Genomic DNA, 27,234 nt, shown 5'->3' with positions numbered 1-27,234 from the left:
GGATATGGTGCTGTGTTCTTTGCAAAACGGTTTCCCTTTTTTAGGTTAAAAAACAACCGTCAACAGGGAACAAGGTGTGTCCTAGCAGTCACTCAAGGAGAGAGACCCCGAATCAGTGGCCAGGAGAGTCAGCTCTGGGGTTGGCCACTGGTGGCCTGTACGGCTGAGGACTGGTCCCTCCACATAGGGACACCGGGCCCACTTCTGAAGACCACATTTCAGGGTGTCTTTGACAGTCAAGAAGCGGGGAGCAACTGAAGATATTTCGTCTGAAAATGGGGGACCTCTGGGGGAACAACGTCACTCTGCTCCAGTATCTGAGGGCCAACTGCATCCCTCGGATGGCTTTAATTTAAAAAAATTTTTTTGAAATAGAAAATAACAAGTGTTGGTGAGCATATGGAGAAATTGGAACACTCGTACATGGCTGGTAGGGATGTAAACTGGTGCAGCCGCTGTGGAAAACAGTTTGGTGGCTCCTCAAACCGTTAAAACATAGAATTACCATATGACCCAGCACTTCCACTCCTTGGTCTATACCCAAGAGAAATGAAAACATATGTCCCCACAGAAACTTATGTTAACTCATGAACAATGTTCACAGCAGCGTTATTCATAATAGCCAAAATATGGAAGCAGCCCAAGCACCCATCAGTGGATGAATGAAGAAAATGTGCTACCATATGTATATATAGGAATATTATTCAGTCTTAAAGAGCAAGCAAATTCTGAAACATGCCCGAATGTGGAGGGACCTCGAAAGCATGATGCTAAATGAGAGAAGCCGTGGCAAAAGGTCATATAGTCCCTCCTCTCTCTGAATATCCAGAAACAGAAAATCCTTCGAGACAGGGAATTAGGGGAGGTGGGAGTGATGGCTCGGTGGGTACGGGCTGTTTCTCCGGGGAAATAAGAAGGTTTTGAATCCGGAGAAAGGTGGTAGTTGCACAATATTATGAATGCAGTGAATACCACTGAATTGTACATTTTAAAATGGTTAATTCTATGTTATGTGAATTTTACCTCAATTTAAACAATAATCTGAGGGCTGTCATTCTGTGTGACCCCTGGACATACGGCAAGAGGAAATGACTAGAAGCTCCAGGAGCACAGCAGGGAGGAGGGGGAGCAGTATTTTTGCTCAGCAGGAAAAACTGACTAATAAATACAACTAGTAGGAGGTTGAAGAGGCCGCCCAAGAAAGCAGCAAGTGCAGGAGACTGTAGAGCGCCTGTCAGGTACCGCACTCAAGCCTGAGAGCGGCAGTTCTCACCCCGGGGACATGTGGGGTTCACTTGGTGGCACAAGAAAGCCACGCTTGGGCCCCACCCCAGGGATGCTGATGCTGTTGGCCTAAGGTGTGGACTGGGCATCTGGACAAAGGCCCCTGGTGGCTCAGCTTTAGGTGGAAACAGATGACCTTTTGTGTCCCTCCAACCCCACCTCGGCCCCAACAGGGATTTCTGTTTTAATGACTGCTGCCCGCGAGCCTAGGATCCTCACCATTCAGTGTGAGTGGTGTACCCACAGCATCTGTCTCACCTGGAAGCTGGCTGGGAATGCGGCGTCTCCCCTCCCCACCCCTGCCTGGTCAGAATCCATACTTTAGCAAGATCCCAGGGGACCTGTGTGCCCATCTGAGTTTCAGAAGTGCTGCTGGGCCAGGGCGTGGGGGCTCAGGCCTGTAATCCCAGCACTTTGGGAGGCCAAGGCAGGTGGATCACTTGAGGCCAGGAGTTTGAGACCAGCCTGGCCAACGTGGCGAAAACCCATCTCTACTAAAAATACAAAAATTAGTCAGGCATGGTGGCAGGTTCTGGTAGTGCCAGCTACTCAGGAGGCTGAGGCAGGAGAATCGCTTGAACCTGGGAGGTGGAGGTTGCAGTGAACTGAGATCACACCACTGCACCCCAGCCTGGGCCACAGAGTGAAACTTCATCTCAAAAAAAAAAAAAAAAAAAGGTGCTGCTGTTGATCTTTATTTGCAAGACACTTCGAGCTGCTTTTCCTCATTTTATCTTCGGAACAATCACCGGTTTGTTCAGCCATTTGATAGGGGAGGAAGTCCAGGTGCAGAGGGCTTCACTCACTCCACACGCCACGGACGGTGCCGGTCCCCCATGTGCCCCATTTAGGGCCTTCTCCCCCAGGCCCAGGGCCTGCTTCAGCTCTCTGTGACATCCACCACCTCCCTCATGTGCCCGCGGTGCCCTGCCCAGAGCCCAGGCTGAGTAAACATTGGATGTGCTGAAACTGCTGGGGTTGGGGAGACCCCGTGCCTCAGCTTGAAGCCTGATGCCGTGGGAATCTTCACTGCATGGCTCAGCCTGTCATTCACTTTTCCCTTTCTTTTTTTATTCTTTGTTTTGAAATAATTATAGATTCAAAGGAAGTCACCAAGAGGTTCAAGTTCGGTGTACCCACCACCTGGTTTCCCCCAGTGGCAACATCTTACATCACTATAGCACAATATCACCCCCAGGAAGGCGGCACTGCTACAAGGACATGTAGAATTCTGTGTCATTTGCCACATGTGTGGATTTGCGTAACCACCACCATTTCTTTCCTTGACTTAAAAAAAAAAGGTGGGGTCCCCGCAAACACACTTTATAAAGACTGATTTCCTGCTGGCAAGAGAGCGAGCCGCTATGCATCACAAAGCGAGGTGGCCTGCTAGAGTGGTATGGTCAGTGACCTCTGCCTTGCCTGGGTGAAGTGTCTCTCTCTCTCTCTCACTCACACGCACACACATGCACGCACACACATGCCATGCACACACATGCCATGCACTTTCTCTGTGGAAGACTTCAAAGTGTTTGGTGGCTGTTCTGAGACCTGTTCCTCCTCGGCTGGGCTAGGGGAGGGGCCCACTCCTTTTACCTGAATTTCTTTTTAGAGGAGAAACTGACCCAAAGTCAGATGGTCTTGGGGACAGAAGTTGCTTTCATCTGTAAGAAAAGGAAACTGACCTAACCAGCAAGCAATCACTTGAAATCACTTCTCTCCCATGCTGGAAACATAGTTCCACACCAGTGTCTACCAGGGACTGGAATCTACAGAGCGAGAGGAAGAATTTGCATCCAGAAACCACAGGAGCAGATGACCCACAAGTGTAGCTATTTTACTTCTTTCGTGTTAAATTCTAAATAAAAGGATGATTATCTTTGAACTGACCCCAGTCCAAAGTACAGATGTCTGGCTGAGATCCACCAAGGCCAGATGTTGTCATCAGTAACTGGGTTTATGCCAGGCTATCGGTGAACTGGGTCGGAGATGGTGCAAGCAAAGCTGCTGGTTCAGGGCGGGTTCACAGCCCAGAGATTCCTAACTGAGGACATCAGCACCTGACTGGAGCGGGGCAGTGAGGTTCCCGACCTGCTGACTCATTTGCAGAGCTGTATATCGGAGCCACACACGGTAGCGGCATAAACCTGAACTTCAGGTAGCCCCATGCTGTGGGATGCTGCAGATTTATGTGCCCACTGCTTGCAGCCGAGAGGACCGGCATGAATGGCTGTGATCTGTCACCATGGCACAGTCACAGATGGAGAATGCTCTGTTGTAACCAGCGCTTCCATTCTCCATGGGTTCTTAGCACCCTTCCCCATCCATGTTTACCTGTACAGCCACCTGTGCAGGCCATTCTTGCCCAGAATAGTACATGAGCTAAACAGCCATCTTCAGACGGTTATAAAACCTCAATTTATATGAGGTTTCAGAGTTTACAAAAGTTACGTCTTATTCCACCTAATGAAGAAACCACAGTCCAAAAAACTTTGGTGTCTCCCCCGAGGCCACCTACCTGGTCAGTGATGGATCAGCACCACAGTCCCCATCTTCTCATTACACCTTCCTATTGGTTAGGCCCCAGCCCACACAGAAAAGTATTTCTGTTTCACCCCTGGAGAGGGCCCTGAAGCATCTGGTGAGTTTGTGGGAAGAAAGAGGAGAGGAGCAGCTCCTGCTTCCGTGGGGAGCACAGCCAGACTCCTCTCTTCACATCCTGTCCCTTAAATGCTCTCCAAAACTGGGGGCAGGTGCTCGAGAGAACTTGACCCTGATTCTGGATTATGGGGTTTTCCAAACTCAGTACTGTGGCTGCGATCCGTGGGGCATTTTGCAAGCTGCTTGCTTTTGTGTGAAACCCATATATTTGTCAGTATTTTAAGTTTCTGTGAGGCTGTTCTTGAATTCAATTCCTTTCTCTTTGCCTAAATGCAAGTCACACCCTCATCTCCTCCTGTTGACCACATAAGAGGACTCAAGGGCACTGAGGAACTTAGCAGAAAGCAGACCTTCAGAAAGTACCTTCAGAAGATTAAAAAAAAAAATTATTGCATTTGTTTTTCTACAACCAAGATAAGAGACAGTAGATAGAGGACTGTGTATGCCTTGTACAACTCACTAGCCCCACCGTCTCTGATACGGACGAGTTCTTCCTGCCCCTTGGATAGGTATCCCTTGTCTTATCATAACATCCTGCTGCGATGCCATGTGACATACGTGCTCACATACACACATTATTAAGACTTCAGTCCTTGTGACCAAGGCTGAGAAAGATTGTGGTGGTGTTATCGTTAATAGAAGTTTTTATGACCTCAAAATGTTCGCAAGCTTGGGGTCAGAGATGGAGCATTCCTCAGAGGGAGTCGCCTGGGGTCCTTCTTACACAGACATGAACACAGTTTCTCCAGAGCAAGGCAGAATACACCGTTTAAACCATGTGAAGGAGGAAAGGCTCAAAGGAGTGATTTAGTGAGAGTATAGGTAAAGACAAGAGAAAATATTAGTATTTCTAGGAGAGTTAGAAGGACTTAGTACTTCTGCCGTTTTGTTTTAAAATATTTTTTTTAATATATAAAGAGACATTTTGACTCTCCTTAATGAAAATGGCCTAAGATCCTTTATATATATATATATATATTTGTTGTTGTTGTTGTTGTTGTTTTGAGATGGAGTCTCGCTCTGTCACCCAGGCTGGAGTGCAGTGATGTGATCTCGGCTCACTGCAAGCTCAGCCTCCCAGGTTCACGCCATTCTCCTGCCTCAGCCTCCTGAGTAGCTGGGACTACAGGTCCCCGCCACCATACCTGGCTAATTTTTTTCGTATTTTTAGTAGAGACGGGGTTTCACCGTGTTAGCCAGGATGGTCTCGATCTCCTGACCTCCTGCTCCACCTGCCTCGACCTCCCAAAGTGCTGGGATTACAGGCGTGATTCACCACGCCCAGCTGATCCTTTATATTCTTAATGAAAGAGGGAATGAATTACAATGAATATGTATTGCTTCTCCAAAGGCAGAAAAATTGTTAATGTTTTTATTTAAATCAGACATATACTTTTTAATTTATTTCCTTGTTTTTTTCTTCCAAATAGGTTGCAAAAATGAAATTTCTGTTTAAATTTATAACATGCAAGAGTATATATGTGGCCTTGGAATGATTATTTAGTTCTGTTCTAAAGAATCTGATAGTTTTTAAATGAACTCCATAATTTAGCGTACTCTGGGAATTGAAAACTTCGTGCTTTATTTAGGTAAAGATAGGAATATAACACTATTAAATATACTGAGTTGCTTACTTAAGTAAATCAAGTGAATGGAACGTTCTTTGAGATAATGCTGTTGCATTTTAAGAAATGCTTTGACTAGTACGTAGGACTAATGTATAGCCTATTTATTTATTTATTTATTTGATGGAGTCTCGCTCTGTCACCCAGACTGGCATGCAATGGTGTGATCTCAGCTCACTGTAACCTCCGCCTCCGACGTTCAAGTGATTCTCTTGCCTGAGTAGCTGGGATTACAGGCATCTGGCTAATTTTCGTATTTTTAGTAGAGACAGGGTTTCCTCATGTTGGCCAGGCTGGCCTCGAACTCCCTACCTCAGGTGATCCGCCTGCCTCAGCCTCCCAAAGTGCTGGGATTACAGGCATGCCCGGCTAGCCAATTTATTTTAATAGCATTTCACTTTCAACTTTGTTAAATTTGGCTCGACATGTAAAATCATTTATTTAAAATTTAAAAATCCAAACTTCTCCCCATTTTATCCAGAATTTCAAAATTGCAGTGAGTTGTGGTCGCCTGGAAACCAGGTGTATGATACTTTGTTAAGCACACTAATTGGCAGCATGGAGTTTTGCATTGCAGAAGGCTCGTTAGTGAGGGTGGGTGGGAATCCACATTCCTCCAATTAGTGGGCCCTGAGCCGCTCGCACATTTAAAGTATGATTCAGTTTACCCAAGTTTGTTCGTCGTCAGCTCTTCAGGAAAATATTGTTACACAAGCCGAGGTCCCCTATCTGGCAACCTTTTGGATCGCGAGGTCCACACATAAAAGGACTCGCTCTGCAGGCTCCCTGGTAGCTGGTGAATATCTTGGGAATTTAAATATGAAGATAGTTGGTGTCCGTGGTTAGGATCTGTTATTTAAACGTAGAAGTATTTAAATATGCCTTTGGAGTTGTTTTTTGCATTGTGAGAATAGCCACCACCTGAGCTAACAATTCAATGAGTTTTTATACTGTCCCACATTCTAGCTGCTTTAAGGGATTGTGTTCTCAGGTCTCACAGATGGCCTGTGAAGGGGAGAAACTGAGGCAGAGAGAGGGTTAGAAACTTAACCTAAGCTAGGTAAGCAGCAGTCATGATGAGAAGCCAAGATCTTTCAGGATTGTTATGCGCAAGTCCTCGCCTCTCTTCATGAATGGTAGATTTCCCATCTCCTTTAATATCTGCTGGATGAATTCATGAACAAAGGCCAAGAAACAGGAGAAAGAAAGAAGGAAGGAAGGATTGTCGGCTCTGTCCTTCGGTTCTTAAAAATGCCAAAGAGAAAACTTTCAGACAAGGTCATTTCCTGGAAGAGGTGGGGTAAACATTCCCAGCGTCATGAGTTTTTAGATTTGAATGTTTCTAAAATGTTGATTGACAGAGCCTTCTAATACATTTGTTATAAAATGACATAAGGAGGAACAATGTCCAGCATTTTGGAAGAAAGGGCTCTAAATATTATGCATAACTGCATTGGAACAGAGTCCTTCGCTTCCTCCTTAGCCTGGGCTGCAAGGCCACTACTCCATTGGGAAACTACTCTGGGAGCCCTAGACTAACTCCCAGTTGCTCCTGAGCTGTTTGGGGAGTGGGCAAAGGGTCCTGTCCTCTTATGAGCCCCAGAGAGCAGGACCTGGCCTGCTGAGGACGCCAGCATTAGCCTCCAGGTTTGTGCTGGGCCCTCCTGAGACAACCCCAATCCAGACACTAGCTCCTGTAAGTAGATCACCCAAGACTCAGGGGAATTCCCTCCAAGTGTTCCATATTTTATCCAGCTGCTCAGCCAGAGAGGCCAGAAGTGGAAGCTTTTCTATCTGGACAGCTGCAACCCAGACTGGACGCAGGAACAGCAGGAACAGAGCAGGGGCCTCCTCCGTGGCATGGGGCCTTGTACCCACCAGTCCCAGCACCACTCAACCACGGACTCAAATCCGTCCTTGGCCCCAGTGAGCCTCTAGGTATTGCCAGTGGCTGACGGAGAGGTGAGGGAAGAGGACGTCATGCAGGCGAGCTGGAAGGTAGCACCACAGTTTCTCAGCAGTGTTCGTGCAAATTACCACCAGAACGCACCCGTGCAGGCCCAGCAGCCTGTGCAAGTATTACAGTACCATATAGACATGAATTGATGCTTCTTTAATAACAGGGAAATGGCAGTGTGTCAATTTACACTGTTGTTTTTCTGCAGTTTTTTTCTTTTCTTTTTTTTTTTTTTAAGCCATCTTCCCAAGTGTTCTCTGGATTTTCCTCTTACCCAGGTCCCCTGTCTGCCATCCACAGGCTGGCATGAGCCACCCAGGCTGGGTCTGGGATCGGCCGAGGGCCTGGGCTGGTGCTGGCACCGCCCCTCTCCGCGGACGGGCCCTGCATTCGCATCATTAGTTCATCACCGTGGAAGAACTGGGCTGTCAAGCTGACCTACTTTTCTTGTTTGCCCACAGCAGGCTAAGCCTGTTTAGCCTTGTCCAGAGGGGCTGGGCAGAACAAGTTGCTTTCCGAGTCATACAGATGGCAGTCTTCTGAGTGAGTGTGGTTGAATCTGTTTGCCCTTTTCGCCATTAGTTTGCAGAGTTAGGGCCCAGCACCCAGGATGGCTTGAGCCCAGGTTCAAGCACAGGGGCATCCTGCAGCCCATATTCAGCCTCTCCTGAAGAGATCCTGCATTAAGATGAATTATTGCGGGAACCAATGCCAGGCTTCTTTCCAAACTTTAAACAGATTCCTAAATGGAAGCTCTTCATATTCTATACTAAGCCCGAAGAACATCAGCCACTTGCAGAGATGCCAGGAAGGTGGCACCCATGCCTGTGCTTGAGGGGTTTACCATCCAGTGGGGGAGGGTTGTGAACAGCAAAAGCCAAGGTGAGGCAGAAACAAAAGGATGGGGATGAGCCGTGGGGGCGGAGGAAGATGGTGTTGGAGGGGGATGACGTGATAAGGATGGGGCTAAAGTCACAGACTGGCAGCTTGTCATCTGAGGGTTTGAATGCTAGGACTTGGAACCATGTGAAGTGCTAGTAGATGTACATGTTATCCCCCCACCCCATATCTACTGCTTTTATTCTTTGCTGAAATATTACTATATTGCTGCCTGTGGGCATAAGATAGTGTCTGTTAGAGTTGTTCAGAGGAAAATAGTTAAGATCAGACTCAGACTGTCATGATTAAATAAGCTAATGTACAAGAAAACCACCAGCCGGAGCTTCATGCATAGTTTATTTCTCCAGCTCATGGATTTTGTGCGTAGCAACATGCCTTGTATCCTGGGCCTGGGCCTTCTAATTCTGATGCCATGACTTCTGACTCAGGGGGACGTGTCTTGGACTCTCCTTGACACCCTGAAGCCACCACCCAGAGCTTTGGAGGAGGAGTCGGGCCAGTGGGTGAATTGTGCCTTAACTGGGGCCACTTTAGACATTTGCAAAAGGAGGAACTCAATCTCTTTAAAAAGAAAAATATGTACTTCTCATTTCTCTTGCAGTTTCTTCAGCATTATTCAGAGGCAGAGTGACAGGTGTAAGGAGAGAGATCTAAAACATCCTTAATTTACAACGTGAATATCTGAATGGACATTGAGAAACTGGAGATTTCTAGTCCTGCTGAGGCAACACCCAAATGACCTAGAGATGACATAAAAGTTGGTCATTTCTACATGTCCGGTTACTGGTGATGGTAACGTTGATCACTCAATTAAGGCAGTAGTTCTTCTTTAGACACTCAGCAAACATTTATTGAATACCTGTATGGGACTCTGAGTCTTGGTGTTTGAAGAGGGAAAATGGAAATATTCAACCCTACATTGCCTAATCCTCACTAGGGAAAGCTATAAGCTCTTGGTGAAGGGCTTGCATGGGGCTTTCTGTTTGTCGAGGTTCACCCTGTATCCAGTGGCTCTTCTAGCACGAGCAGAGACATGCCCTTCGCTGTGTGACATTCGAGGAGACCAGTTGTCCTGACCAGTTTTTTTTCCCTACTGACCTGTGGTCCCCACATCCCAGCTTCTCTGCCTACTGGTTGGTCTTCCTGACATTGGTTTTGTTCCTGTGTAATTTGATCCACGCACATATTTTTACCAGACCGGATATCCTGAAGTTGGGCTGGTTGGGGTTTTGGGAAAGGCATGTCCAGGATTGGTTCACTCTGTGGATTAGGGTCTAGTTGTATCAAGGTGGTGGGAGAAAGGCCACGCTGGGCAGCAGTCACCAATAGATCCCAAATTCCCAGCTGGACCTGCATCAAACCCAACCAGCCAGGGTTTTCAGACAACTCAGATTTTAAAAAGACAAGCAGCAGCCTATCAGTTTGGTGACCTGGCAGATACATCTCAATGCTTTTCACTCTTTAATTGACTTTTTAAAAATGGTGAATGAGTGCCATTTTCCGTATTAATGCATCGTTGTGTAGATTTGTGTAGATGCTATGGAGACGTCCCCTGAGGTTGAGAACCTGGGGTGGGCATGTTCGGGGGCGGGGAGGGATATGTAGAACAACTTAGAAGGATCGAGGTTTATCGAGGTTTTCCTCGCCTGCACACCGTCCTCCTGGCAGTGTGCAGTGGTGAGTTCCTGGTTCATCGGGAGTGAGATGGGCACCCTCCTGCTTCTGTGTGCATACTGATGAGGTGTCTAGCTTTGCCAGGTCTTAGCATGACACACCGGGATGACAGCTAACAAGGTCACGTCTCTGAGGGTTGTTAGGCCCCAGCCCTGGTATAGTGCCTCTGCAAGGCATGTCGGGCCCCTACAGTGGGCTGCCTGTGTCCAGGGAGCAGTCCAGGCTCAGAGGTAGTGCGAGCTCTCAGCTGGCCTCAGGGCCCAGCCCAGGCCCCTCATCATCTCTGACTATAGGGACAGGTGGGTGCAGAGAAGGGGTGGCAAAGTTAGTGACGTTGATCTCCTTGATAGTTTCTACCCCCGAATGCACCTCCACACAAAATTGTGCAGGCCTTCCCAGGGACCCTAGCCTATGGGGAATCTCAGGGCAGGGAGAGGTGCAGGTGCTGTGGGCAGTACCACAGGTGTCCCTGTACCCTCAGGTTATCAGGCCCAGATACAGTGAGGAGCCAGCCACTCAGAGCCACTTGAGGGGCTCCAAACGCCCCATTTTCTCATGCCCCGGGGCCTTTGAACAAACCATTCCTTCTGCCTGCATGCCTCTTCCAGGTTCGGCTGAATTGCATGATAGTGACAGTGGAAAGAATGGAGGAGGATCTAACATCACAGATACTTTAGCAATGAATATGTTAAATCTGTGACATCATGAGAGAGTCTTGGGTGTGAAGGAAGAGCGCTCCTTGCTGCTGGTGCTGTCCCGGCTGCTCCCTGCGGGGCCCCTTGTAGCCCATGAGCTTGGCTTGGCCCTGGCTGAGTCAGCAGGGGTGGTGGGCAGGAGGTCCCTGGCTGCACAGGGAGGGCCGGCAGTGCACTGTCTGCTTAAACTGTAAGTAAAAGAAGTGAGGATGAGCCGGGGGCGGTGGCTCAACGCCTGTAATCCCAGCACTTTGGGAGGCTGAGGCGGGTGGATCACAAGGTCAGGAGATCGAGACCATCCTGGCTAACACGGTGAAACCCCATCTCTACTAAAAATACAAAAAATTAGCTGGGCGTGGTGGCGGGCGCCTGTAGTCCCAGCTACTCAGGAGGCTGAGGCAGGAGAATGGCATGAATCTGGGAGGCAGAGCTTGCAGTGAGCCAAGACCACACCACTGCACTCCAGCCTGGGTGACAAAGCGAGACTCCGTCTCAAAAAAAAAAAAAGTGAGGATGACAGGAGAAGGAAGATGGTGCAACATGAGGGTGCTTCCTACCAACCAGGTGTGCAGCATTGGACACGCGTGAGCACATGACCTGCGGCTCTGAAGGTCCTGCCTGTTCTCATTCTAAAGTCACCATTTCTGACCACTGTGCTGTGGAAGGGGAGGCAGTTAACCAGTTGAAGCGTCCCAATAGATTCTCCTATCAGTTGTGAAAAGTGGGTCTGTCTGCTTCAGGTTACAGATGAGGTCATCCTGCCTAGGCTCCGAGGCCACCATACCAGTGAAGGCAAGAGCACTGAGGACATTTCAACCTAGATCTGGCTAGTTCCCAAACTAATTCTGCTGCCTCCTATGGTTAGCAATTCACATGAAACCTCCTACATTTTGATGAAATGTTATTTGAAACTCTTGAAGTTAAACCCAAGATTCCACAGTCTAGGTGTCCAAAACTAATTTGACTTCTTGTTTCAAGGGCACCTACTTTTGCTGTCCTTGCAAACTTGAGCACAGTGAAGAGGAGCGTTTCTGAACCTAAAGGAGCACTTGGGGAACAGTTCTGTGGAGGGAGATGCCGGTTGGAGCAGTATTTTGTGGATTCATTTCAGTTTGTCTGTGGCAGCTGAACAGCGGTTTCCAACAAAGGCTTTCACTGACTCAGCTCCAAGCGTGACTCATAAATCTCCTTTTCCCCTCTTGCTGATTTTTCTATGCATCTATCGTCCACACCCTGACCACACACTGTCACCCATCAGAGTCTCCAGTTGACTCAGGTTTACACTGTGCCATCTGAACTCTTGATAGAGAGGCGCCCTAAAAGGAACCTGAAGCGATTGCAACATAAATGTCAAAGGTTGCAAGAATAATATGTCGTGTTAGGAGGGCCCTTCCATCCAGATATCATGGTCGTTTCTATCTTGAGAATTCGTTGCTGACCGAACAATGTTATTGTATGTTTACTTCATAACAAATTTTCCAACTTTCTTCATTCCTTCGTTGCATATGTCACCCTCTCTCTGAATAATGAATCATCAGATTCTTGGAAAAAGAAAAGCATGAAGGAGGAACCATGGTTGTAACAAGCAGATAAAGCTTCAGCTTGGCTTTTTAGACGCTCGTGGTGGTGTTTGCCTATGGTCATGATGCTCGTGAGAGTCTTGTCTTGGTTTCTTCTAGCAATCTGGCTCTACGAGGCTCCAGCAAGCACCATGAGACCCGGCTCCTTGGGACAAGGCTGGAGAGGGCTAGTGTTAGGATTGGATCTGTCCGCCTTGCCATTTCCAGGTCAAAGAATGTGCCAGAATGCGATGAGAACTACTTAGTTGGAGGGGAATTGGGATTGCAGGAGCTGCTGGCTGTCAGGCTTTCACTGTCCATCTCCTTTAGAAATTTATTTTTTATTTTATTTATTTATTTTTGAGATGGAGTCTCGCTCTGTCGCCCAGGTTGGAGTGCAGTGGCCTGATCTTGGCTCACTGTGGCCTCCAGCTCCCAGGTTCAAGCAATTCTCCTGCCTCAGCTTCTTGAGTAGCTGGGATTACAGGCGTGTGCCAACACACCCGGCTAATTTTTTGTATTTTCAGTAGAGACAGGGTTTCACCATGTTGGCCAGCTGGTCTAGAACTCTTGACCTCAAGTGATCCGCCCACCTCAGCCTCCCAAAGTGCTGGGATTAGAGGCGTGAGCCACACTGCGCTTGGCCTTAGAAATGTATCTTTTCCCACTGAATGAATCATTGCAACACCAAAAACTATTCCCTGGAGAGGAAGAATCAAAATATGGAAGTTATTTCCTAGCTTCCCCAAATGACAAAGGAAGATAAGTGAGCGTCGCAGTTCATCAGCAACTGTTTCTCAAAGGCTTTTTATTCCTTAACATAATGAGGAAAAATCATTACCAAGCTCCCATGTGTGCGATACAGACGTTAATCCAAAACGACATGAGGTCCCCTCACCAGGGACTGGCTGGGAGGACAGAAGGTGCACACTCTGTCGGCAATAAATAAACCCCCGTCAACTGGGGAGATGTGTGTGCTTGGTTTTGTCTCTTATGATTTTAACTTGTTCTTGTTTTCAGTATTTTTTTCTTTTGATTAAATTCTACCAGGCTTGGTTGGTATAGTGGGGAGGAGCATTAGGATTTTCCAGCTAACTTGGGACCTGTTATTCAAACCACTTCTCAGCCAATTTCAAAACATCATGATTTTATGTTTGTAAAAACACAGGCCTTGCAACCCAACAGGCTCGGGGTAGTCATTTCAGGGAAAATTCATGATGATACAAAGTGAACCAGTGGGCCTATAAAGACTTTACAAAAATTCTAAATTAAAAGACACTGAAGAGGAAAGTTTAGTAGTGATTCCAGTGATTCTTTAACATGGTTTGGCAAACTGCTGTCTGGGGACCAAATCTGGCCCACAACCTGTTTTTGTAAATAAAGTTTTATTGAAACACAGCCATGCCCACTCATTTACATATCGTCTATGGCTGCATTGCACTGTAAAGGCAGAGTTGAGTGGTTGCAACAAAGAGCGGATGCTCTACATCTCAAATAGTTACCAGGTGGCCCTTTAGAGAAAAGGGTCGCCACCTCCTGCATGAGTGGAGTAACATGTTTTTCCATGCATGCTGCATGAGGCCCTCTCTGGAGACCTGGGTGAGCTACTATTCCCTGGGGGAGCCTGTCACTTGTATGACTCATTAGTCTTCTGTCTCACTGCTGACACACTTGGGACCCAGGGCAGATATGGCGTGACAAAATAATCCTGCTGCCATTTCCAGGTCCCCGTTCGCCAGGGGCCAGAATTCTAATCAGTTGTGTAGTGGATGGCTGTGAGAAAGAATATTCTAATGCCTTTGGGGCAGAAATTTCACCCGGGTGCGTAGATGTCATTTGCAGGCTTCACTTTTGTCCTTTGCTTCAGTTAGAGTCAATAGATTTTTTTGAGGGTCTGCTGTGTGAAGGAAAACCCCAGTCATTTCACCTGATAGTCATTCCATTCCCTTCTCTCCTACCTCACAACCTCACAATGGTCAGTTGCTTTGCTGTTTAGTTATGAGCGGCTCAGGGTCAGTGATAACCAGGTCCATGCACGTTTGTGTCTTTCCACAAGGTCAGACTTTTATTGATGTGATTTCAATCACAAAAGCTGTAGGCTCCATTGAGTTCCCAAGGAGGAACTTCCCCTTACTACTTCCCATTCACTCAGGAGTCAGAGCCGCCGGCACACAGGCTCAAGCCACTCCACAGGTCAGTCAATATTGCTAAACCATGCATAATAGTACACTTAATCAATATATAAATGTTATAGATTAAACATTGCACAATAAATGAAGTAACATTTAACATTGAAAGAAAAGGGATAGGAAAAGGGGTTAATGAACCAGTCCAGGGAAAGGAACATGGGGAAAAAAAAAGAATGTCCTGGCCTGTTGTGGGCAGTCCATTGGTCTCACAGGGAAGAGTCTTTGACGTGGGCAGAGCGTTGGGCAGTGGATGCTGGGTGCTGATCACAGGCGACAGCAAGATGGGGTCTGTGGGGACAGCCGTTTCTAGCTGGTGAAGTCCTGCTCTTATGGCCGTCGAGTCCTCTGGTGAGGACTGAGTGGAGGAGTGTGCTTGGTTATGTCCTTGTCGGAAGCAGTCTTCATTGATTAGGCCAAACGTCCAGTCTTGTTGGCAAGGTACCTTTTAAAACGTAAGCTGGAGTCTTTCTCTAAGATGGAGTTACTGGGTCAAGGGTGCTGTCTACAGGTCATCGCTAGCTAGTCCGGTATTCTAGATAGCGTGTGTGTGTCTGTCTTTCCACCATGCGTACACACATATACACACACATGTTTTCAACACTGGTAGAAGGGAATGATTATCCTGTTTCTCCCAAAGACATTTGTTGGGCTTAAGCACCAGTTTCTACTGTGAGCCCTTTAATTCATGATCATTATTGATAGTGTAGTTAAAATTCTGCAGCTACAATTTTGTGATGATTTCTTTGTGCCGGGGACTGTGCTGGGGGGCTTCTCTTGGATTCTCTCATGCCTTCTCACAGCCACACAGTAAGAAAAGCCCTTCTGTTCTCTCACTTTGCAGTCGGGGAGCTAGGGCTGGGAGCATCACACTTGTCCAAGGTTATACAGAGATATTGAAGGGCAAAGCCTGGGTCGGTCTCAGTTTGGGTCACCTGACCCCAGGCCACCACTGCTGTTCTCCCCTTCACAGATGTGGATGCTGGACCCAGGAACTCTGACACCCACTGTGCCCCACTAGCTCTGCCTGCCAGCAGCAGGGGTGGCTGTCTGCCAATTCCCTTGGGAGTTCCAGCCCTCCTCCCTGCGACCCCCTGCCCCCACACTCAGTGCTCCACTGGCCTTGCTTGATTAGATTCCCAGCTGGTCTGTTTACTGGGCCTGGCAGAGCTCCTTACCCCCATGCTCCCACTCAGCAGTCCTCACAGTCCTGTTTGCAGCAGCCACAGGTAGTCCCTAGGGGTGGGGCAGGTTCAGGCTTCAGCTGGAGCCCCCGCCTGCAGGTGTCTCTTGGCTGTAAGGCACTCTTCCTACCAATATGGCCTTTTCTGTCTCTGTTCAGGAGCCTTTCTCTGAAACCTTAGGTGTGTGTGACCCCAGAGTCCATGTCTGTTTCACCCCTGGTGACCTCCTTACTGTGCAGAGAATGTGTTCATTGACATTCAAAGTAGATAAGAAAGGCTGAAGCTTAGTGTCACCTCCCTTAGCAGGGGCTCAGTGGCCACAGTGTGAACATAAGGGGTAGGACAGTTAGGTGAGGCAGGTGTTCAATGAATGGAACTCACCTAGAGCTTTCTGTGCCCCAGGCATCATGCTGGGCCCTTTATTGCACACAGACCTGCGACCTGCCTCCCGTTTGCACCTTGTACAATCGCTGCCTGGTGGGTGTTAGCTGCATTGTGTTAGGAATGAGGGGAACAGGGGCTCATGAGGTTTAAGGGGCCTGCTCAAGGTCATAGAGCAAGTAGGTTGGACTGGAGATTTAAATCAGACTGACTCTGAAGTCGGAAACCCCCTATTCTGAGCAGCAGTGGGTGGAGAAAGGCCTAGGCAGAGCCCAGGGTCTGCTCTGTCCCCAAGCCTGTGTCTGTGGGCAGGCCACTTAGCCTTGCTGGGGAGTGGTGCTGCCTGATTTATGAGTGGAGGATAACTATAGCCAGCCCATTCCACCCACAGAACTGACGGAGACAAAATGAGATTATGTTTTTTCAGAACTTGGCAGCTGCCAAGGGTTGGTGAGGGACCCATTGGGCCTTCCCAAAGAGCCCTGGCTGTCAGTGCTGTCTAAGCGGATTTTCCCTTTAGTCAGTGGCTCCTGCACATGCAGAAGTTTTTGTTTTAATTTTAGTCACTGGGATATAATTGTACCTTCACATGTACTTTGTAAGCACTATTACTGTGGAGCCACCGTGATCATGGAGAGGTTTGTGGGAGTGAATGTCAGGTAGTGGCACAGGAATTCAGATAGGGGTTTGGCCCTGGCTGTGTCCTTCCTTTCCTTCCTCCCTCCCTTCCTCCCTTCCTTCCTTCCTTTTCTTCATTCCTCATGCATTTATTGAGCACCTAATATGGGTAAGGAGCTTGTATTAGTCCATTCTCATGCTGCTATAAAGGACTGCCTGAGACTGGTACTTTATAAAGAAACGAGGTTTAATTGAGCCGCAGTTCGCACGGCTGGGGAGGCCACAGGAAACTTACAATCATGGTGGAAGGGGAAGCAAACACGTTCTTCTTCACATGATGGCAGGAAGGAGAAGTGCTGAGCAAAAGGGGTAAAAGCCCCTTATAAAACCATCAGATCTCATGAGCACTCACTGCTATCATGAGAATAGCATGAGGGTAACCACCCCCATGATTCAATGACCTCCCAGGACACGTGGGGATTATGGGAACTACAATTCAAGACGAGATTTCGCTGAGGACACAGCCACACCATACCAGGGCTGGGCGAACCATCATGAAATGGGGAAAGATGCAGTTTGCCTAATCCTTGCCATCAAAGTAGAGAACCTGTTTTTTGACTGTCTGCTGCAGGCCAGACTTTGCAAACTTAACTTCATTTAAGTTTCAGCGCTGTCCTCTGAGATAGGTGTCTGTCACTGATGTTCAGAACCTCCACTGCCTTCCCATCTCACATAGAGCTAAAGCCATAATGCCCCTTGACCCCTGGCTCCACCTCCCCTCACCAACGCCATCCCTGGGCTGGCCTCTGGCTGCTCCTCACATTCCTTGCTGTCTGGGGGAGGCACCCTCACTGCTGACTCCCACATTCCCTTCAGGTCACAGCTCACATAGCATCTCATCAAGGAGGTCTTCCAAGGCTCCTTAAAACATCAGAGCAAGACTCCCCGATCCCCGTCCCACCCAGGATTCACCTTTTCCTGCACTGCAGTGATAACCAAAGAACAGGCTCTGTGTTTACTTATTTGCTTGCTTGCAGTTTTCCCCAACTCCCCTGACACATGCATCCCCCACCTCGTGTAAGCACCATGAGAGTACCAGCTTTGCTCACAGTGTGTTCCCCCTTGTGCAGGCACTCAGGGAGTATCTGTTGAATCACCGTATATCATATGCAGATGGCACATTTGTGCTGTGGCAAATACATTCTCCTGCCTCATCACAGAGTCCAAGAGGAGAGGCAAATAGAAGGAGATAGTACACATGGTGCATGGATCAGAGATCTGCACATTGTTGTCAGTTTTCCCAAAATTGATCCCCAAATTCAATTCATTCTCAATCAAAATCTCATCAAGCTATCAAACCTTTTTTTTTTTTCTTTTTTTTTTTTTTTTTTTTTTTTTGAGGGACAGGATTTCATGCTGTTGTTTAGGCTGGTGCTCACTGTAACCTTGAACTCCAGGCTCAAGCAGTGTTCTTGCCTCATCCTCCCAAGTAGGTAGGACCACAGGTATGCACCACCATGACCAGCTAATTTTTACTTTTTTGTAGAGATGGGATCTTGCTATGTTGTCCAGGCAACTCCTGGCCTCAAGCAATCCTCCTGCCCCCAAGCAATCCTCCTGCCCCAGCCTCCCAAAGCAATGATATTACAGGCATGAGCCACTGCACCCAGCTGCATCAGGTATTTCTATAGAAATTGACAAGCTAATTCTAAAATTTATGTGGCTGTGCAAAGACCTAGAAAGGCCAAGGCAAACTTGAATAAGAACAAAGTTGGAAAGCCGACCCTACATTTATGTCAGTAATGACTGCACAACTTTAGGAGTTAAGATAATGTGGTACTGCCATAGCAATAGACAAAGGGTGTGGTGGAATTGGGAAACATAGAATTAAGTTTGTTTGAACAACAGAGCAGTTATATTTTCAAATGAAATGCTCGATATGTTTCCAGATGAAGGGCCTCTAAATGTAAAGCAATGACTCCAATTGTTAATCTGATAAAAGGTTCAGTCATTATATATCTAAGTCCAAAAGTACAGGGAAAATCATGTAAATTTTTCAGCTTAATAACGGAATCTACCACTTTAAATTTAGACATTCTTCACCTAAAAAATAAAAAAGATCTGAAAGTTGAAGGAAAACACCTTGTACATATTACATGTAAATGTAACTAACATACGTCTTATGAGTGAGTTTATCGCCACCTCAGCCAGGTGGCCAAGGCTGGCATCCACAGTGACAAGCCATGTTGACGGCATGATGTGATAAGGAGGATACTTTACTTCCTGCGCCTTCTTCTCAGAAACCTGTATTCTGAGCCTGACTTTGAGAAAAACATCAGACAAACCCAAACTGAAGAACATTCTACAGATACTCCTCAAAATTGTCAAGTCTTCAAAAACAAGGAAAGCCTGAGAAACTCGCAGAGCCAAGGGGAGTCCAAGGAGATATGCTGACAAAGCGTGCTGTGGTGTCCTGGATGGAGTGCTAGAGTGGAAAAAAGACGTTACGTAAAAACTGAGGAAATCTGAGCGCAAGTTTGTGTAAGACTTATGGACTTTTTTTTTTGAGACAGAGTCTGGCTCTGCCGCCCAGGCTGGAGTGCAGTGGCGTGATCACAGTTCACTGCAACCTCTGCGTCTCAGGCTCAAGCGATTCTCCTGCCTCAGCCTCCCGAGCAGCTGGGATTACAGGCATGCACCATCACATGGGCTGATTTTTGTACTTTTAGTAGAGATAGGGTTTCACCATGTTTCCCAGGCTGGTTTCAAACTCCTGACCTCAGATGATCCACCCGCCTTGGCTTCCCAAAGTGCTGGGATTACAGGTGTGAGCCACTGGCACCCGGCCTGGACTTTTCTTAATAATAATGTATCAGTATTGGTTCATTAATTGTGACAAATGTGCCATACCAATGTCAAATGTTAGTAACAGGAAGCTGGGTGTGGGGATAAGGGGACTTTCTCTACTCTGTTTGCATTTTCTGTAAATCTAAAGTTGTTCTTAAAAATGAAGTTTATTTTTTAATAAGTTTATCTTATGTGTCTTCACTCCGCAGACATCCTGACTCTGTGTCCTGCAGAGTTGAGACACATAGGATAAATGAAGCTAAATATAGTCCATAAATAATGCATATAAGACCACACACTATTTGATGAAAGTGCTAATGCAATTCAACAGGGGAATAAATGCCTTTTTAACAAACTATTCTGGAGGAACAGGGATGTCCATATTGGGGGCGTGGTGGGGGTGGGAGGTGGTGAATAATGTCTGAGCCCTGTCCAACACACACATAAAATTTAACTTGCAAAGGACTGTGGATCAGAATGTGAAAGCTATGTGATGAAGTTTCTAGCGGAAAACATAGGATAATTCTTCACAACATTGAGGTGGCAAATGTATTTTAGAATACAAAAATCATTAACCATAAAATAAAAAGTTGATAAATTAGACTTTATGAAAATTTAAAACTGCTCATCACAAGACACCATCCAAAAAGCAATCAAGGCCACCCACAGCCTGGGAGAAAATGTTCACAATACATATTTTCTGACAAAGTACTTGTACCCAGAAGAGATAAACTTCTATGATCAGTATGATGAAGACTAACAGTCCAATTTTTTTTAAGTAGGCAAAAGAATCAGACATCTTACCAAAGAAGATATCTAAATAGCCAGTGAAAAGTGCTCTGCATCATTAGTCTTCAGGGAAATGCAAATCCCAATGAGATCTCGTAACACACCCACGTAAATTACTAAAATTAAGACAATATTAAATGTTAGAATGGAGCCACTGGAACTCCTTGTACACTACTAGTGCAAATATAAAATTGTACACTCACTTTGGAAAACAGCTTGGCAGTTTTTAATAAAGTAAGCATACAGCTACCGTGTGTTCTAAGAATGACACTCCTAGATATACACACCCAAGAGGAATGAGTGCTTATTTCCACAGAGACTTCTATGTGACTTAACACTGGTGATGTTAATGCTGACCAGTAGGTGAAAGTGGTGTCTGCCAACCTTCTTCCCTGTAAATTGTTTTTCTTTTGTAATTAATAAATATCTTGAGAGCAATACTTTGAAACTCTGCAAATATCCTGTTTCTCCCCAAGCTTTTTCCCATTAATTTTAGCATCCATCGGTGGATCTTGCCTGCAACAATGATTACTATGGTATGCTGATGGTGATTTTCTTTTCTTTCTTTTCTTTTCCTTTCTTTCCTCTTCTCTTCTCTTCTCTTCCTTCTCCCCTCTCCTCCCCCTTCTCCTCCCCTCCCCCCTCCTCCCCCCTCCCCTCCCATTCCCTCCCCTTCTCTTCTTTTTCCTTTTTGTGGAGAACAGTGTCTCACTATATTGCCCAGACAGGTCTCAGACTCCTGGGCTCAGGCTATCCTCCCCACTCTCCCTCCCTAAGGGGTGGGATTACAGGCATGGGGCATGATGGCGATTTTCTATTGCCATTGTTCTTCTGCATTTATTAATTGGAATCTTCTGTAAGAGGAAGCTGTCTCCCTCCCTCCTCCTACCTCCCCATTTGTTTATTTATTTGGGGGGCTCTTTGTAAAGGTGTGGGTGGAGAGTAGGGAACCAAGAGGGACAGAGTGGTTACCTGAGGTGGGGAACGATAAAACAAATAAGACTCATGAGTAGTTTGTTGCACAGGCTATGATCAATATGGTTGTCACCTATTTTGTTGCTCAGGTTGTCCTGGGAACCCCTCTCAGCCTCTCTTTTCATCAGGCTCCCGTAATTATTGTTATTGTTGATTATTATTTCTTGTGTGGTCAGTTGCTAGGTGCAGATGCCTGGATTTCAAATTTGAGGGGATGTTACAAAGCTTAAAAAGACTCCTGAGAGTTTGTGTTCTAGGAAAATCCAAGAAACCCAGAACTGGAAGAGCCCCGAGAGATGAATATTACCGGGCGTGTTCCCTTCTCACTTCCCTGAGGCTCCCCTGTGCGGAGGATCCTGTGGACATGGCTAAAGGAGATGCAGCAGGAGATCAGAGGGTGGGTGGAGAATGAGAGTGAGGTGTTTATTCCCTTGGCTCCCTTCTTGTCCCTTCACTGAAGGCCACCTCCTATGGGACACACTCCTTCCAGGTTTGGGAAACGATTCCCTCTTGTCCCTTCCCCTCAGAGGTATTCACAGCTCTGCCGTTCCCCACCTCAGGTAACCACACTGTCCCTCTTGGTTCCCTACTCCCCACCCACACCTTTACAAAGAGCCCCCCCTGTAAATCAACGCTCCTCAGAGGCTCCCACCTGCCGTCTGCTTTCCTACGGGGACCCTGATTCACACACCTCGTGACTGTCTACGCCACGTAGGACACATGGTTATCTGGGGTAAAGGCTGTACGGCATCCCTCCATTGTTCACTCTGGGGGTTAATCACCTCAACCATTATGTCTCAGCTCCAAACAAAATCTCCTCTGCTGTCATTTAAGCTCCTTTTCTGTTTTCTGGCACTCTGTGATCAAAAGAAAAAAAAATAGCTGCTCAAAATCCTTCTCACTGAAAACTATATGGCTGAGAAGAGTCATTGTCACCCCCAGACTTCTCTGTGATTCCTTTAACCTGATCTCAGAGGACTTCTTTTCTTCCCTTCCATCCTGTTCCTTGTTTGCCTTCAAGCTGTTTCCAGATCCTATTATTAAGTAAAAGGATGACTCTAAAACGCAAGGGAGGATGGACACCCACGCTCACAGCAGCCGAGGTGGAGGTAGCCCATGTCCATGGACATATGAACGGGCAAGCAAAACACTGCATTTCCGTATGCAATGGGATATCACTCGGCCTTAAAAAGGAAGGAGATTCTGACCCATGCAGTGACATGGATGAACCCTGAGGACATTATGCTGTGTGAAATAAGCCAAATACTGTCTGGTTCCACCTTCATGACGGACCTGGAATAGTCAAATTTATAGAGACAGAAAGTAGAAGGGCAGTTGCCAAGCCTGGAGTGAGAGGGGAATGGGGACTTCTTGTTTCATGGATAGCTTATGCTTTGCAAGGTCAAAGAGATTTGGAATGGATGGTGGCGATGGTTGCAAAACAGTATGAGTGTGCTTAATGCCACTGAGCTGTGCACTCAGCAGGGGTTAAGACGGTAAATTTGTGAGGTGGATTTCATCGCAATTTTTTAAGTTAAAAAATAACATGGTAGACAGCAGAGGTGACAAAATAGTAAAAATATCAGCACGGAGCCTTTGTGGCAGGTGCAGTGAGAACTCAGCTTAGGGGCCCTCTCACACTGGGTGCAGCTCAGCTGAATGGCTTAGCCAGGGGTCAAGTGAGAGGAACGGGACAGGGAAATGAGAGGGATGCTGAAGAACAGGAAATGGGTGTAGAGCATCCAGGTTTTGTAGATTCAGGAAATGTCTGCAGGATAAACATACAAATCACAGAAGATGTGGTTGATAAAGAATAGCCGTTAGTCATTTTTAGATGTTTAGTTTATGACTCAGCAACCCTGGTCATCCAAACAGGATCCCAGGAGCTCAGGAGAGTGGGCTGAGGAGCAGCAGCTAGCCCTCCTGTGAACAAGCTCTGTCCAGGGGACCCTGGTAAAGAACACAGCGCAGCCGGGGCTTTGGTCAGCCACCATTCTCCTTGGAAGCACAGGCTTGGGGTAGGGCATCATTCGATGAATTGACATAAAATTTTGAACACATTCCATCTGGAAAACATTAAGCACAGGCCTGTTTGCAGATGTGTTAACGCTGACTGAACTGTGATACAGGCTTTAACTTCTAAGCAGCATTTCTTGCTAGTCCGTGGTGGAATACGCCTGCTGTTGAGTGCATGGGCATTTTGTAAACAGGGGCTGTGGCTGCAGAATTCATCTTTGCTTTGGCTCAGACCCATGTTTGTGTGTGTAGGTGACCAAAATCATAAAGCTCAATGAGCTCAGAGAAAGATTGATTGACTCCATTGAAAACTTTTATCTGAAACTTCACATTTCAAGAGTCCTTGGTGGTGCGTTTGCGAAGTGTGGGTTTGGGAGTTCCGACTGAGGACCCTGTGTGTTGAGCAGAGAAGCGTGTGGGCAATGGTGATTCAGCTTCTCCATGGTCCCCACCTTTACCTCGACCACACTTTGCCCTCCCAGCCACCGCAGCCTTCAGCCTCCCACAGCTGGCATTGACCTCACAAGCTCCCTGAGAATGGTTCTGCTTGGGGGCGCACCCCAGACAGGTGGGGCTCTGGGAAACGTGTGAATGAAGAAAGGAACCAGGGCTGTGCAGCTCTGAGGGGTGGAGGGAACCCAGGCCTGTGTGTGGTAGGAGGGGAAGCTGGGTCTGTGGGCCTGAGACGCATCAAGCCAGTGGCCTGGGAGAATAGAGGCTCAGGCGGTGAGGAAGAACATTCCCGGATTGTTACTTAATCTTTCACATTTGTGCACCTTCGCTGTCTCAAGGAGAGTAAGTGCCCTAAGGGAGGGACTGCAGATGACACTCCTTTGGGGCTGATTCTTCCAGGCCACCTGTCAGAGGAGCTTGTGTGGTTTGAATGGACAGATAAACAAACCCTCTCCTTCAGGATGTCATAGGCTACTGGGGTCCTGCAAGCAGGAGTGAACAATGCCTGCTGTGGCATCACTAACGGATCCCAGCCGGCCGCTGGGAGGTGCGTGTGACCTAAGGCTTGAGAGGAACAGATGCTGCTTCACTGAGCAAGTCTGGACAGCAGTTCTCAAAGTGTGGTCTGGAGACCCTTGGGGTCCTTGAGGTCAAGACATTTTTTCAAAATATAATTAACTCGTTATTTCTCCTTTTAAAAGAGCTCTCCTTGTCTCATGAGTGTACACAACATGAGTGTTCTGACTCTTCCAGAAGTTGCTTGACATCTGATGACTTCATTGCTCCGATGCCCGATGAAATGAGTGCCTGTGCATTTAAACATTTCTCAGCCTTAACCCACATACACAGGAGTGCTTTGGAGACCTCAGTCCATTTTGAGAGTGTAAAGGGGTGCCAGGACCAACAAGTTTGAGAACCGCTGGGCTAAGACCGAAATGATGACAACCTGAAAGACTTTTAAGAAAGATCTAGAAGCAGACGGTAATTATCCATTCTTTTTAATTAATTTTTTTTTTTTACAGGAAAAACTGCATAGAAAATCTCATGGATGAAGATGAGAAAGACAGAGCCAAGAGGTAAGATGCAGCTGTCCCCGTCCTCAGTAGAGCCCTCTGACCCCCAAGGGTCTGCCTGGCAGAATCTCGCCGGCTTTCACTCTGTGCAGGTGAGGCCACCAGCAAGACAGGCAGCTACAGGACACACTGTCTCCATGACATATTGCAGTGCTCCGTGAGAAGCCTTCTAGACCGCTCGCTCAGCCCTGCCCCTCAGTGTGAAATGACACATTGTCTAGGACTTGCTGAGTGGTCTGGGTTTTTGTCATGCTCCCTTGTACCCCTGTTGACACTGGTCATCTTTCAGGGCTTCTGGTGACTGCTTTTCCAGGACAGACACTGCTGGACAAGGCAGGCTGACTGGAGTCCAGCGGGCCTGGATTCAAGTCCTAACTCGGTCGCCGGAGCTCTGTCTGGCTTTGGATAATAATCATGATCGTTGCCACACAGTGAGCACGCAGTCATCACCCAGCACTGTGCTAAGCACTTTTGTGTACGTAGATTAGCTCAGTTTCCTCAGCTGTAGATTGGAGATGTCATAGACACCTTGCACTGTGGTTGGGTCAACTAGAAATATGAACTTGGCAGCTGGCACGTGAGAGCCACTGATAAACTGTCTATGTTGATTCCTTCATTGGACATGTATTGAATGCCTACTCGATACGCGGTGGAATCCTAACGGTGACGTGGAGTGGGTCAGGAACAGTCGAATGTCATCAGTTTCACACGATTCACCTGAGTCAGCAGTTACTGTGCCATGCTCTGGGGAAAAAACCGTGAGCAGGAAGCTCCTCAGTGGCTCACTGCAGGTCATTTGGGTGGAGGCCCAGCCACAGAGCCTCGGCAGCAGGGGACACCCTCTCTGAAGACACCCTTCATTGCAGCCTCACTGGACCAGCCTCCTCACTGTGATCTCACCCCTTTCTGCCTCTGCCACCACTTGTGTGCGGCAGGGCTCTCCATTCTCTGTGACAGCCTCATGAGCCTGCACAGCTAAAGGGTTTGCCCACTTCCCTTCACAGAACCCACTACTTGCTTGTCACCTGCAAATGGTAGTGCCCCCAGGTACCACCCAGCTCTGTGGCTGCAGGGTAGCTGTCCTTCCATGTCACCTAGAGAGGCAGCCATGAGAACCACAAATCCCCAGCCACCCCCAGACCTGCCAGACCTGAGCCTGCAAGGCATAGGGGGAGTCTGGATTGTTTTAAACTCCCCCAATATTCCCTTTAAAAAATCAGGGAGCAGAGGAGATGGCCACAGGTATAGGCAGAATAGCCTTCATCTCAGGAATCTGGGAGATCGGCACTGGGAACTCATAGTACTCTTATCTCTACTTTTGCATATGTTTGAAAATTTCTGCAATAAAAGTTCACACCAGCATTAGTACAAAGAACTCCCCCGCTGAAGTGACGGGCCCTTCACTTGGCATTGGGACCCAGGTGCTTTGCAAACTGTAGGTCACAACCTACAAGGGTTGCAAAATCCACTTGGGTCCCAAGCAACAGATGAATAGACTAGATCAGACCAGAGTAGAATTCCTCCCTCTGGGGTGTTTTGGTTTCCTCCAGCGTAGCTATGGATGCAGCACTGGAGACAGATGTGAGCTGCATTCCTGGCCTGCCCTGTGCTAGCTGATGAATTCCAAGTGACCCCTCATCCCTCAAAGCCTCTGTTTTCTCACCTGCAAACACAAGGGTCATAATGTCTGTCCTGCTTTCCTCACTGGTTATTTTGGAAATTAGCTACAAAATACACTGAGTAGCACTTTTTAAGTATTCATCGTTACATGTGTGTGAATATGCAGCACACTTTGCAATAGTACATTTACAGGGCAATCTTTTTTGTGCGTGATGGAGTCTCACTCTGTTGCCCAGGCTGGAGTGTAGTGGCATGATCTTGGCTCACTGCAACCTCCCCCTCCTGGGTTCAAGCGCAGGGCATTCTTACTAGAAATGATGGAGAGAACAGCAGTGGTAGCCAGCATTCTCTGGGTGCCCACAGTACTGAGCTAAGTCCTCTTATGTGCATCATCTCATTTTATCTTCTCAACATTCCTTTGAAGTGTGTGTCATTCTTATTCCCATTTTACAGGTGACAAGACTAAAATTCAACAAGGTTGAGTGCGTTGTCAGAGATCAGAAAGTTCCAGGAAGTGGCAGAAAGAGAACTTCAATACAGACTTCTTTGAGCTTAGACTTATTCCTTTTTTTTGAGATCGAGTTCAGCTCTGTAGCCTCGGACTGGAGTGCAGTGGCCGGATCTCAGCTCACTGCAAGCTCCGGCCCCAGGTTTACGCCATTCTCCTGCCTCAGCCTCCCCGAAAGTAGCTGGGACTACAGGCGCTCGCCACCTCGGGCCTCGCTAGTTTTTGTATT

The 27,234-nt window shown here is 47.3% G+C and overlaps 1 protein-coding gene across 6 annotated transcripts in view; it reads left to right on the top strand.

Annotated features, from left to right (window-relative positions):
- Nucleotides 1–27,234, top strand: part of NPAS2 (neuronal PAS domain protein 2) — a 175,121-nt gene that overhangs the window by 57,168 nt on the left and 90,719 nt on the right. For 2 of the 6 annotated variants that reach the window (XM_003909038.5, XM_009184788.4), the window contains exon 2: nt 24,827–24,880. The exons of 1 other annotated variant lie outside the window; for it this stretch is intronic. In XM_003909038.5, coding sequence (XP_003909087.3) covers nt 24,849–24,880 — 32 coding nt within the window. In that variant the 5' untranslated portion in view covers nt 24,827–24,848. Of the gene's footprint in view, nt 1–21,118; nt 24,881–27,234 lie in introns of those variants that run through there. 3 more of the 6 variants (XM_031655441.1, XM_031655440.1, XM_031655442.1) reach the window with 2 other exon arrangements.

Source organism: Papio anubis, chromosome 14 (genome assembly GCF_008728515.1).
Source record: "Papio anubis isolate 15944 chromosome 14, Panubis1.0, whole genome shotgun sequence".
NCBI lineage: Eukaryota > Metazoa > Chordata > Mammalia > Primates > Cercopithecidae > Papio > Papio anubis.
The sequence above is the reverse complement of the archived record's forward strand: the minus strand, read 5'-3'. Positions and strand labels throughout refer to the sequence as shown.